Here is a 14094-nt window from a genome sequence, read left to right as displayed (position 1 = left end):
GACCACTAGAAAATGTCAATAGGGTCCGCTTTGGGGTGGATGGGGGAGCAGGAAAGACTCCGTAACTCTGAGCCAAAAGCTTTGGAGTGCCAGGAAAATGGTTAATTCTTCATCATTTGGATTTTGCAGCTGTAGTGAGAACAAGCATCTTATATACAACTTCCAAATAAAAAACACACTTTGTGTATGAGAAAAGGGGGGTGGAAAATGATACGTTTGCTGCATTCCAGACACATGGGCTTTACATCTCAAACTGCTGTAAGGCACAGGCCCCCACTCTTCCACACAAACATCCCAGCTACTAAACTAGTTTTACATTTTAAATGTCAGGCCCTTAACTTCCTGAATAGGAGCAGCGCAGCTCAATAGAACAAGCTAATTATAAATACAGAGTCGCCACTTGAGAGAGAGCCCCAAATTTAAGAGGATGAACTGAACAAATTTTGATAACAAGCAGCCCCGTTAAGGATCTATAAGACTTGCTGTGCCTCGGACCCTTCCACAGTCAGTCATCAGTGCACTCTTTTTAGCCTATGTCTACACTACAGACCTTACAGCGGCACAGCTGTACTACTATAGCTGCACCGGCGTGAGGTCTCCCCTGTATCCGCTCTATGCTGATGGGAGAGAGTCTCAAACTTTTCAGGCAACTCAACAGTTTAAGTAGATCTAATTGACCTGATCAGCAGCTGGATACTGCGGATATGGACACTATAGAAATGGTACTAGGGCCAGGTTAAGATCTCAGATACACCACTACTTCCCATCCCATGGATGTCAGGCCTCTCTTGCCAGATCCGGTTATGGAATGTAAGTGTAGGTCTGAAAAGTTTGGGAACCACATGGATGGAACTTTAAAGTTGGTTTGTTTTGTTTGTTTTTGTTTGTTTGTTTGTTAAGTAAACCTATCTTCAAGCCAAAAATCAAAACAAAATCCACTACTCAGAACTCCAGATCTCAGGTTATAAATAGCAGAGAAACAAGTGAAAGAAAAAATGTCATAACAGTATGGCAGTGAAAACTATGACAGGTGGGACTTGTTTAGCAGAAAGGGGTTATGTTTACACAGCATTAGCAGCTTGTTCAGTGCTGAGTTGTCCTTAATTCATTATTTAAATCCTGTGGAGACAGAAGTTTGAAATTCTGACTTTTGCATCAGACCCGAGTCTGTTTTTGACCTGTACTTACTACAGCCTCTTAACGCTCTCTTGTGCATTATAGAAACCAAGCTAAATGGAGCTTTTCCACCCAAACCCACAGGACGAGACAGGGCAGGTTTCTGAAGAGAATGTGTACATCAAACAGAAAGCAGACAGAAGGGGAACGGAAGGAGAAAATGATCCTGACAGCTGGGGAAGGCAGAATCCTTGGCAGCGATGTAGTTCTAGCGCATGCAGAGTGAGACATTGTATAGTACGCTCAAGAATAATGGTGAGAAACCAGTCAGCCTTCAGTCCCCGGTTCTAACTGCACATGGTCTCCTAGTTCAGTCATCAGCCCACAGCTCCACACCACAGAGCTAGACAAACCTAAGCTGCAGACAGACTTTGGAAGCTGCCTGATCCTCTTCCTTCCAGGGAAATAGGGGGCTCCTTCTCATTTGCAGAAGGATAAGGACTGACTGACATTCCCGTTATTCGCTCCCAGCTCGGCGGGGTTTTTAGAGTTACATTTGATATAAAGGAGGACACTGCTAGTCTATTGCTGCATTTCCACACAGCTTTAATTAATGCTTTCTTTCTCTCGGTTGCATCTGGCTGCTCACACAGGGGAGAGGCAGGCAGACTGTGACAGCGCCCTCACGCCCGGCACTGAAGGTCACGCCCAGCATTGGCTTCGGGTAAAGAGAACCGTGCTCAGCTTGAGAAAGTGAACAAGCTCTCAGGGGAGGAGTTTCCAGCTGTAAGGTTTATTCTTTGGTTTTTCCAAGAGTCAGCAGCCTAGCAGGGCTTGTTAAACAGTTTTCTCTTTGTGTTTGACAAGGAAACACCACCCATTCGCTCAGTGAAACTGTACACACTGGCACATTAGCTTCACATGTCTCCCGCCCTCTCCCCCAAATGGCCCCTGATAAGGAGGAGTTGTTTTCAGCTGTCTAATTTCAGGTATTAGATGAGAAAAAATCAGCAGAATAAACCAGCTTTAACCGATTAGGAGTGCGCCTGGAAGAGTATCCAATATCAAGAGCCCTACATGCCAGAACCAGCCCACATCTTGTCACTGGAGGATGCTTTCATTTGCAACCAGCTCTCAGCTGTGCTCAGGCTATACGAGGGATCAGAATCCCAGCTGGCCTCCCAGGGATGGAGAGTGTGTGTGTTCCCAGGGCAATGGTGCTCATGACCCCAGTGAGGCAGGTTTTCTGTTATTCTTAACGGAAGTGTCAGCTTCCATGTCTGTCCTTTACGCAGAAACCAGGCGCCCAGATGCAGTCAGAATGTGCTCTGCATGGCACTCACTCATACATCACCTTGCGAAGCTGCCTGCCCACATTCCTCTGAGGGATGCTTCAAGGTTTCCACATCCTCATTCCCACGGTCACCAGTGCAATCTGAAAGTTGGGGAATATTGTCTCCAATTCCAGATTGGCAGGTAAGAATGTTGCTATTATCCCCTCAGCAGCAGGCCCAGACCACTAACTGGAGAGGGAAATCTCCTCTTAAGAGACCAAGAACGTTGAAGAAACCCTCACAGTTGCAGACCTACAAAAAGCGGGACATCTGCACTGCTAGAGGGCAGTCTGACGTCTAGCTGTGCCTAGAAGGCACTTTTCTCCTAAGAACACGTAAGAGAGGGTTATTGCTGAAGAATGGTTTACAGTAGTGCATGGGCATATAAACAGAGTAATGGGATAAATTAAAGAAAGGAAGAGTTATAACTAGTAAAGGGAACTGTCATATTGGTGAGATGTGTCAGGCCACATCATCCCAGCGAAAGGGTGGCAGCTCCACTGCTTGGACTGAAAACTTGACTGGACAAGTGGTCAGCAAGTGTAAGGTCAGGAACAATCTCACATTGACTCCTAAGTGCAGGTTAGATGGTAAATGGGATTTAATAGGTATTTCCCATCTTCAGCTTCTATGAGTCTCGCAGATTTAAACCCCTGGTAGAGTAACTCCTAATGAAGGACTAAGGGAGGGAGAGAAGATCAGTGACGGGAGCTATGTCTACATGCTCTTGCACTAACTGGAAGCTCCAATATCCCATCCATTCCATGCAGGTTGGTGACACTAATGAGCAACCAGACTAACCGCAAGGAAAGTTATTCCATGTGAACCAGCACACCTCTCTCCAGTCGTCAGCAAGGGATGCACACTTAGCAATGGGGCGTAAAGGATGGCGTACAGAGACAGAGCCTGCCTGAAAGAGGCCAGATTTCTTCCTCAAGAATCTACATGCATCTTTCATCAATACCATGAAACAAACAGAAAGCTGAAAGGTTCTAATACCAACACTTGGCAGAAATAAACAAACAAATGGTATTAATTTATGCCCCTTCCTTCATAACTCTATATTCAACAGCAAGAATGTGGGGTGCTATAAATATATAAAGTGTTTATTTATTTTGCCCTAAATCAAAGGATTAAAACCAAAGCTAGTTTTTATAAGTTTAATCAATCTGATGTATTTTTTAAAATAAGCATACATGTCTCTCCTAGAAAGCTTAGGACACACTGAGCTGGAAGCTCACGTGGGCTAGAATTCCAAAATTTAAATTCCCAAACAGCAGTAATCTTTCTAATAGAAAGACATTCCCTTAGTAGTCACCTCTAGGAGCAGTCCATAACAATGGCTCACCTTGCGTATGAGTCTGCATGTCACGAGCCAGCTCCATTGGAAGGACCGAGTTAACGAGAGTGGAGATAATAGCAGCGTCCAAGTTGCACATTGCTCCAAAGCACTTCAGCAGCAGCAGCCGTAATGGCACTCTGTGTTCCTAGAAGGAAAGGAAGCCTTCCAATGAGACAAAACCACAGTCAAGTACTCAGTTCAGGACAGAAGCCCAGCAGGGAATTTGCAAGTCTAGACTTACTGTGACCACTGCAAACGTGTGAGCTGAAGTGCTAGGCAGCCCAGTTTTCAACACATCATCAGAAATGGCACAGATCTTGCCAGTGTAGTTTGATCTAGTCCCAATACCAGCTGTTAAAAACTGTATAGATTTTAAAAACTTGTCTTTGTGATGGATCTGCTACTAATGACTGGACTATTGATGCTAACGAAGTGTACATGGCAGCAATAGCTCAGATCTGAAACCGTGCTTTTCATCTGCAGTTTGGCTGTTGTGATGAGACGGATGAAGAGAGCCTAAGGTGTAAGATCCTGTTTTGGCCCCACAAAAACAGATCTGATTTACTCTGAATGACAGTTTCTCTTACAGGGATGCAGAGATTTCATGACCCCTGGTAAGGAGAGGGCAAATAGGTCTCCTAAGAGCACTATGGCTTGCAAACGCTCTCTTTACCTCGGGAGTAATCACAGTGAAGTGCCTAGTGCGGAACTGAAAAAGAGTTTTAGCTACTCAACATCTATCAGGATCTATTAAAATCTAAACCAATTTTGCATCATCTGTTAATTAATTAAAAGGACTTGAAAGGCTGCGATAAAGTTGTCAGGTTTCATGCTGAGACAATGGGTTTTTAATCAGAAGGCTTTGGAGTGCACAAAGCAAAACTTTCACCATAAAGACTATTTTCAAGGCAGTGGTTCTGATTGATCCTGAAAGTCCACCCGCTCCGACAGGAACCCTGAGGCTAAGCTCCACCTGACATCACTCCAAATACAGCCAACAAACGGGTCACAGAGATAAAAACAAAAGAAACCTAGAAGAATGGAGAGAGGAGTGCCAAGTGTCACAGCTGCTATTGTCCAATGAGTGGCTGTTCTGCTCTCCATGTGGTCATTCTTCCTGTGAAATCACTTTCACAGAGCACACCAGGGAGATCAACAACGCACTGGGAAAGCCAGCAGATTCCTGTACTCCTGACTGGTCTTCCCAGTTCTCTCAAACGTGTTGCGGCCTCTTCCCTACCAGGCTCAGGGTTTATATAGAGCAATGTTATATTAAAAACTAATTGCACTAAGGTTTCCTGTGCTGTGACTGGGGACTAAGGAAGAATCTCCTCCCCAGTGCTACAGCAGTGAGCCTTAGGAAGGGAATGAGGCAGAGAAGTATTTCAACACAGAAGGCAAACTTCCCACTTCTTCCTCTGAACATCCATTTCCTTCCTCTGTCCCAGGGCTTCTCTTCATAACCCACATTCCTAATCAGAGCTGTTTACTAATGTAGAGCCATGTATCAGGTAAGAGAGGAGCAGTCACAGTCTGTCAGCTTTCCCAAGGCATTCTCGGAAATCCTTCCTCCAGACAATAGTAGAGCTGCTGTTTCTGTTCCTTTGTGGAGCTAAAAAAAAAAGCAGCAATCTTTATCTTTCAGACTGCTGGAAGATACAGTACTAAATACTGCTCCTGAAACTAGAGTCAAGTTCTACCTGCCCATCTTCCATGTAAGCTCTGCACAACCCACAAGCATAATACACAGTTACCTAAGTATGCAAGAGAAATTTTCTGAAACTCAGTCTAGTTCAGAGAGCAAACTGTCCAAGCAGGGAAAAAATTGTACATACATTCATGCTTGTTAACCCTTATACTTTGGGTCTACAGGGAAACCTCCAATAGAAGATACAAAGAACACAATTCCTCTTACCATCTGATAATATGCCACAAGGGATAGGACTGATTCAAACTCATTCTTTTTGCACATTTTCTTGCAAACATCAGGATCTGCATCTGTCTGGATACACAAACAAACAGGTGAGATTGTTGGCATATGGAGAAGCCAGAGGGTCTCTGTCAGGAACCCAGAGAGACCCCAAGTCAGGGTGGCCTTTCAGCTGGATGAAGAATTGTTCCCATCCCACCAGCAACTCCTTCTTCAGGGCTTCAGTGTCCACAGGCCAGCCACGCTAACAAGAAATTAGGAGGGAAGAACAAAGACAGCGCATGGGGAAACAGCTGCTCTAGAGATTCCCGGATCAAAGTGAACTCCTGGAATTGCCTCAGTGCCATGGAGAGTCTCTTGCTGCATTTCTTACAGGCTGAAAGCATCTGAAAAAGGTGAGCCAAGAAGGGTTTTGAAAATACTGTTTGTGTTGCAGTCACACCCAGAGGCTCCAATCAGGGCTGGGCTCCTCATACTGAGTGCTGTGTGTGTACGTACGTGTGCATGCACACGCATGGTGCTTGCAATCTATAAAGGAAAAAATATCAGTCTATGTCAGATCCCAAATCACAAACAGAACGCAGGCCATGTACAGATTTAAACACATCACACACGCATTTAGTATTTAACACTCAAATATGAAAACATATTTAGACCCATAGACTAAGGTCAGAAGGGACCATTATGATCATCTAGTCTGACCTCCTGCACAACGGAGGCCACAAAACCTCACTCACTCATGCCTGTAACCCACCCACTCCTACTCCTAACCTATGACTGAGTTATTGAATTCCTCAAATCATGGTTTAAAGACTTCAAGGTGCAGAGAATCCACCAGAAAGTGACCCAGGTCCCATGCTGCAGGGGAAGGCAAAAACCCCAGAGCCTTTGCCAATCTGCCCTGGGGGAAAATTCCTTTCCGACCCCAAATAGGGCAATCAGTTAAACCCTGAGCATGTGGGCAAGACTCACCAGCCAGAAACCTTGGAAAGAATTCTCTGTAGTAACTCAGAACCCGTCCCACCCTAACATCCCATCACAAGCCATTGGGCACATTTACCACTAGTAGTCAAAGATCAGCTAATTGCCAAATTAGGCTGTCCCATCATACCATCCCCTCCATAAACTTATCAAGCACAGTCTTGAAGCCAGCTAGGTTTTTTGCCCCCACTGACCCCTTGCAAGGCTGTTCCAGAACTTCACTCCTCTCATGGTTAGAAACGTGCATCTAATTTCAAGTCGAAACTTCCTGATGGCCAGTTTATATCCATTTGTTCTTGTGTCCACACTGGCACTGAACTTAAATAATTCCTCTCCCTCCCTTGTATTTATCCCTCTGATATATTTATAGAGAGCAATCATATCTCCCCTCAGCCTTCTTTTGGTTAGGCTAAACAAGCCAAGCTCTTTGAGTCTTCTCTCACAAGGTAGGTTTTCCATTCCTCGGATCATCCTACTAGCCCTTCTCTGCACCTGTTCCAGTTTGAATTCATCTCTCTTAAACAGGGGAGACCGGAACTGCATGCAGTATTCCAGATGAGGAATCACCAGCGCCTTATCTTTACTCGAAATACCTCGCCTAGGACCGCATTAGCATTTTTCATGGCCACAACACATTGGTGGCTCATAGTCATCCTGTGATCAACCAATACACCCAGGTCCGTCTCCTCTTTTCACTTCCAACTGATGCTTCCACAGCTTATAGAAAAAATTCTTATTAGTCTCTAAATGCAAGACCTTGCACTTTCCACCATTAAATTTCACCCTGTTTCTATTACTCCAATTACAAGGTCATTCTTGTATTGGCAATACCTCCCGACTTTGTCTCATCTGCAAACTTTATTAGCACACTCCCATTTTTTGTGCCAAGGTCACTAATAAAAAGGTTAAATAAGATTGGTCTCAAGAGCGATCCCTGAGAAACTCCACTAGTAACCTCTCTCCAGCCTAACAGTTCACCTTTCAGTATGACCCGTTATTGTCTCCCTTTTAGCCAGTTCCTTATCCACCTTTCAATTTTCATATTTAAAAACTTTATTAAAGCTAATGTTGTAAAATGATCAAATACAGAGTTTTTTGAAGGGAAGTTTCTGTACGCCTGAGAATAATGCATAGATTATCCAAACAGTACAAGGTTTGATTCGAAAGTCATACAACACAAAGAGTACATAATCTACAATATCCCAGGTTAATGGTTACCAATTTAGTGATACAGTTGAGTTATAAGCATTCAAACATTCGGGTACATCACTCACAAAAGAAATACTGAGGTAGGCTAGTAGAAAACAAGTATAACTATGAGCGTTGATTGTTCTTCATTGAATGATAAATTCAGGATAGGTTGTCCTTCAGAAAATACAATCCACAAAACAAAGGTCTTTCTTCATCGCTTTTCCATTGCGCTCTGTGCCTTTAATATTCTTGGATAGAGATTATCCAAGCCCCTGATTGATTCCCATTAAACTATTTGAATTTGGCTTCTACCTCGGATGTGGTAATTTCTACCTCCATATCCTCATTCCCATTAGCCACCCTGCCATTATCCCTAAGATCTTCATTAGCCTCATTAAAAACTATTTGTACCACATAGGCCAGAACTGCAAAGGTGTGGGAAACAGGAGCATCAGCAAACCTGACATTTACACACATCAAGCATATCATTGTGCAAGGGAACCGCACAATTTCCACACAACCACCAAGTTCCCACACAGAGATGAGCTCTGCATGTGTCAAGGGCAAGCGTTCAGGCTCCTCCATTGCTGCTTCCTGGGAAAATATAGCTCTTAGTCTATACACAAATGTGCTGGGATGCTTAATATTTGCTGACAAAGGCTTTGACATTCACCCTTAAGACAACACTTCGACCTTTTTGGTTAGGCTTGCATTGTCTTCTTCAAATATCGCAGAGCTCACCCTGCAGAGTTTGGGGGCTGGAAGCTGGATTAAGCCCAGTCTGATTAGCTGTATGTTTTAAGGCTGGTGTTCACTTAAAAATTAGATCAACCTAGCTACATTGCTCAGGGCTGTGAAATACTTCATGCCCTAAACACTGATCTAATCCCCACTGTGGATGCAGCTACATCGACAGAAGATTTCTTCTGTCAACTTAGCTACTATCTCTTGGAGAGAAGGATTGGTGACATCAACCGAAAAACCCCTTCTGTTGATGTAGCAAGCATCTGCACTGTGGCACTGCGGCAGCACAGCTGTAGCAGCATAACTGTGCTGCTTAGCAGCTGTAGTGTAGACGTGCCCTTGGAGAAGGAGCTGAAGCTCATGTGTTCAGAAGGAATTAAGAGTTGAGGCTTTCCACACTGGCCTCTACACAGTGTGGGAAGCAGTGTTTTTAAACAGCCCCAGCAACACTTTTCATGCAGCCTGGGCAATGGCAGCAGTTGGCAGGGCCTACACTAGAACACTGTGATAGTGCTTGCCTCTGCACGCAGGCCAGCCATACCGTGAAACAAGTCTCCCATGGACATGTGTTGTCACCAACCTTGCAGAGTTTTACTCACCCACCTGTCTGGAGAGAAGGTTTTGGTGGTGGTTTGTTTATTTATTAATTAGAGATAGGTGAATGAAGTACTGATCAATGAAAAGCATGGGTGGATGATAAGTTTGCAAGGTGGAGTTAAATACAGTTCCCAAGCACAGTGGACCCCATGCAGGCAGCACCTTATTTAGAGCTTCCAACTTAAGACCCAGGCTGCATTACAGCATAAGTACATTCGTATGACAGGGCTTGTCTAACGCCCCTAATTATGGTAACATAATTCCTTGAACAGGTCATCTGGTGATTTTACTAAGGGCTTGTTTACGGGGTGAATTAGCACACTGCACGCCAGGGTACGCCTCTACAATGCCCCAGCTTGCTCCATATTCACTCACTGTTTGGACATTGCTACCGAGCAGTGAAAGTACTGGAGTGCAGCTTAGCATACTGTGCTTTCAAGCCACGCTCCAGGATCTTTACTGAACTGCAGCAGTGACCAAACAGCGGGTTACTGTGTGGTAAATTGGTGCACTGCAGATTCCCACCTGGCTTGCCAAACATTAATGCACCACACAGACATACCCTGAAGAAAGAACACAGAGAGGAAATCTAGAAGGGGATCTCAGCTTCACAAAACCTATTTAAAGAAAGTTACTCACCAGGATACGGAGCAACTCTTCCAGGTAGCAGCAGATGACATTTTCATCCTCATAGAGTGCCCAGCTGCGCTGCTGAGCATCATCTTTGTGCCTGGCCAAATCTGCAAAGATCACCTCAAGCCGCTGCTCATCATGGCAGATCTGCCCTGATGGCAGTCCAGAACTCAGATTCTGCAAGAAAACAGAAAAGAAACACCAGTAATAAAGGTTAGCAGTTTTTTGGAGAGTAATTGTTTCCATGGGTATCCTTTGTCTGAGTCCTCCCAGGTCACTTCATTCAGATAATAACTGGGAGCAGGTGGGTGGCAAGTTTAAAACACCACCACCCAGCTCTGTTACTTCAGCTTCAATACACTGTTTTCTGGTTCCCTCCCCCTCCCGTTCTTGCAAAGCTAATGCAATTACTGATTCAGTGAAGGTAGGCTCCAGGGTCGGAGCAGAGTCAGAAATCATCTTTACATCTCCAAAACCTTGACCACTCTGCTGGAGAGGCAGTTTGCTTTCAGAGGGTATGAAAAATCACGCTTACTTCTATTCAGAGGTTCCACTGCAGAAACATAAGGCTGGACATCAGAGCAGCTGGTTGTCTCAGCTGGATCAATGAGAAGCCTAACATCTGATCAGCTCAGCAAACACTCTTACAGCCATGAGAATTTATACCTGGGGGTTGTATGGACCAGATAATTATAGCTTAGTACATAAATATCCTTCACTCTCTGTTAACAGGAAATGGGAAGGCCACATGTCTGCAAAACAGCATGTTTTGTCAATGCTTTGGAAGGACACTTGAGTGGAAAGGTTTATCCATTTTCCATCACAAGAAAAATACAATCTAGGAACTTGTTCAGAGTGAACTAGCTTCTACTTGTTTTGACCACCACAATCTGTCAATTTCAAAATATTTAAGGGAAATAAACCAAACAAGACACCACATTGGTGGCACCACATTAAAATGTCATCTTGCTTTTACTTTCCTAACATACAGCAGAGTAATAATACTTTCCTTTCCATCTGAGCAGCTCAACACATTTTACAAATATTATTTTAACTTTACAGTACCCACACAGGGTGTACTATTCTCAGTGTACAAATCCAATGCCATAACAATAAAATCATCTTCCTTCTAGATGCAGGTACCAAGCACAGGAGAGGTCTATAAGCACATTGGTGGGAACCCTCTGGACTGAAAAGGATAAATGCAGACTGCCAGGCCAAGGGCGGTAAAAGAAACTGTTCTGGCACTGGACACATACTGTATGACAACCTGGACTACTGGAACCAGGTCAATCAGCAGAGTTCATATTCCTACAAGACACAGTTGTGTCCCACAAAATTGGAAGTTCAACCAGTAGCTCTTTGGATGTGATCACAGCAATAGAGTCCATTTTTCCCAAGCTCAGAACTGGCAGATTTTCATTTCACCTGCCAGTTGTATCAATAACCAATAACAGATGACTTCATATTAGTACAGCACTTAGAAGATGTTAAAGCACAGTAAGTATTAAGTATTAGGATTGCTGCCTTCTGAATTATCCTGTGCAGGAATCAATTCCTCTCAATTTGCTTGGGCTCTGCCTTTCTTTAGATAACCTAACTAGATGACATTGCACCATAGCTTTGTGTGTTCACATGTAGCCACAAAGATCAGCAAATCTTATTTTTCAGCACAGGTATCTTTCTCGGATTATTAACAACATGTCTGGTAGCATCCACCATGTGCAAAATACTGTACAAAAAAACAAGGCGGCCCGATCCTTGCCCTGAAGAGCTTACACGCTTGAGACAAAACAGAGAGATGGAAGCTAGGGGAAAAATTAACAACTGAAGAGAAAGGTGGCCAGGTGACAGCCAGCCACATCCTGACAGAATGTTGTATGCCACTTTTTTCTGTAAATGAATGTTTACTCTACATATTAGCTATAAACATACTAGTTTCTTGTGCATATCATGGGAGAGGAGCACCGTCGGGGTCTGAATGAGGGGAGGGTATTGCCCTTGCAGATTCAGGAAGAAGATTCTGTGACAAAGGGGCAGCGCTGAAGATACTGAGATGTTGGTGAAGAAATGGAGAATGACATACATCACTGATCCAGGGGACAGGCTGGGATGGTGCAACACCAGAAGAGGTAAGAACGGATTAGTAGAAGAGGCAGAATTATGCAGGGCCTTGAAGGCCAGGACAAGAAGTTTGAACTTGATGAAATGGAGGGGGGAAGCCAGAAAAGGTTCAAAGATGGGAGTGACGTGGTCAGATTGTTTCATCGACGTGGCCCATCGAAGGAACAAAAGGGCTTGGTTTATGAGGGAGTAATAAATTTTGCCTTTCCCTGAGCAGCAAGAAAAGAGATCCCCATCTCTTTAAATTTGGGAACAATTTATTCTTCATTACATGTACGATGCAACATGCACCGAGCCTCAGACTCCAGAGAGACAGGGGAGGAGGAGAACAGAATCTAACCACACCTTCCTTTTTTGCCACTTGTGGCACCTCCAACTGTAAAACCTTTGAGCGGTAACTCGTATTAGAAACCAGAGCAGCACACGTTCATGTTGGAGAAGAAAGCAGAAATCTTTTTTTAATTAAGCACAGATGCAGCCCAGTTCATTTCAAAACATGCACTGGTAGCTGCCATAAGCACTTTGAATGTCAAAGAATGAGCTATTGCCAATGCAGCTGAAATCCAGTAACCCTGAATTGAAAAATGATTCCAAATTTAAGTGCAATGTTTAAGCTGTTTTATTAGAGACACACTTGTTCATAATTTGCTTAGTGGCATTTGAGGTGTGAACTAATTAGGCTCTTTTTTTACTACATAATTGAAGCACTGAATCAAAGTGTTCTTGTTGCTGTTAATTATACAATCTTTGTCAGGCTGAGATAATGAAGGAGGGAATGTATTGGTTTAACTTTACCACAATCCACTGCATACTCTAGAGAACGGCATCTTGGGAACCTGTGGACAGACAAGTGGCCAGCTAGATTACCAGCAGGCTGGTGTGAGGCTTTCAGAAACACAGAACAGACAAACTGATTAGAGCAACCATGCTAAACAGTGATTTGAATCACAGAAGGTAGATGGAAGAGACCTACTTGGTCACATCCTTCCCTCTGTCTGTGCAGGTTTGTTTCCTGCAGCAAAGTCTCAAGTGCTTTGGTCAGCCCATTTTCAAGCTTCCCAGTGATGGAGTTTCCTTGGGAAGCTATTCTACACCCCAAAGCCAGCCCCTGTTGAGGGGGTTAATGGTGTCCAGTATCTTAGTAGGTGTTCACAAATATGCAGGTCTGCTCTTAATAGAGTTCACAATCAGGATGCCTTTTTAGATCATTTACTTGTTTTGATGATTAACCCGAGCTCCTCTTAGCCTCTTAACACTCAAATTTCTGTTCTTACAATCCCTCCGGCTTTCCAATTCTAATGAACATCAAGCTGCTAATGGATTGAATGAGATCAATCTCCTAACACAGCGCTCCAATCTCACTAGTAGAACTGTATAGTGTGCAGTCTTAATGGAATCTGAGCACCATTCTCATCTCCCCCAACCTCAGCAATGGGGTCAGCTCTCACTTATTAAGCAGCTTGGCAGCTATTACAGCCCTGTGGACACTCCACGAGGTCATTTCCAGGAATCAGACTGTTTCCTGGGAAGGCAGCAGACACCATCAGTGAGTGGATGCTACTGTTTTCATAATGAAATTTGCTTTGCATTAGTTTGTTGTTTTTAGCAAAACAGCTGGTCCCCACCAAATGGAGAGAGAACCACACACAGCTGCAGGGCTTTCATTTCTGCTAAACAGAACATGATTATGTTTTAGCCGCTTCTCTCTTGCCACCTTACCCCCACTGCTAACAAACAGATTGTCGATTCTGCTCTGCAAACTTGGCTGTGGAACTGCAAAGCTGTTCTTTCCGCTTCTTCTTCCTCCTATTTTTGTTCCTTTTCTACTTCCCCACCACAAGCCACCAGTTCTGGAGAATCAGTGGTGCTTTGAATACAAACATCTTCCCAACAACTCCCCTCCAGATCAGCATATATCAACAGCCGCTCAAACATACAGCAGCTCTTCAGGGGAGACACAAAAGAGACTGTTCTGTATTTCACTCTTTGCTGTTGTAACAAAGGCTGTGCCCTACAGCCTTATTTGCAAGAGGCAGATAAACCCCCTCAATAACTAGCAGCTAATGGAAAGAGCTGGTCTCCTCAACAGCTCTCCCCAGCAG

General features: G+C 44.0%; 1 protein-coding gene across 1 annotated transcript in view; it reads right to left on the bottom strand.

Annotated features, from left to right (window-relative positions):
* Positions 1-14094, bottom strand: part of NCKIPSD (NCK interacting protein with SH3 domain) — an 83307-nt gene that overhangs the window by 18181 nt on the left and 51032 nt on the right. The window contains exons 6-8 of the mRNA XM_067544251.1: positions 9875-10045; positions 5708-5794; positions 3799-3937 (exon numbers count right to left, since the gene is read on the bottom strand). Of these exons, the coding sequence (XP_067400352.1) occupies positions 3799-3937; positions 5708-5794; positions 9875-10045 (397 nt within the window). The remainder of the gene's footprint in view (positions 1-3798; positions 3938-5707; positions 5795-9874; positions 10046-14094) is intronic.

This window comes from Emydura macquarii, unplaced genomic scaffold (genome assembly GCF_026122565.2).
Source record: "Emydura macquarii macquarii isolate MOO-44397 ecotype Brisbane River unplaced genomic scaffold, CSIRO-AGI_Emac_v2 contig_968, whole genome shotgun sequence".
Lineage (NCBI taxonomy): Eukaryota > Metazoa > Chordata > Testudines > Chelidae > Emydura > Emydura macquarii.
Note: the sequence above shows the minus strand (reverse complement) of the source record. Positions and strands in the feature narration are given on the sequence as shown.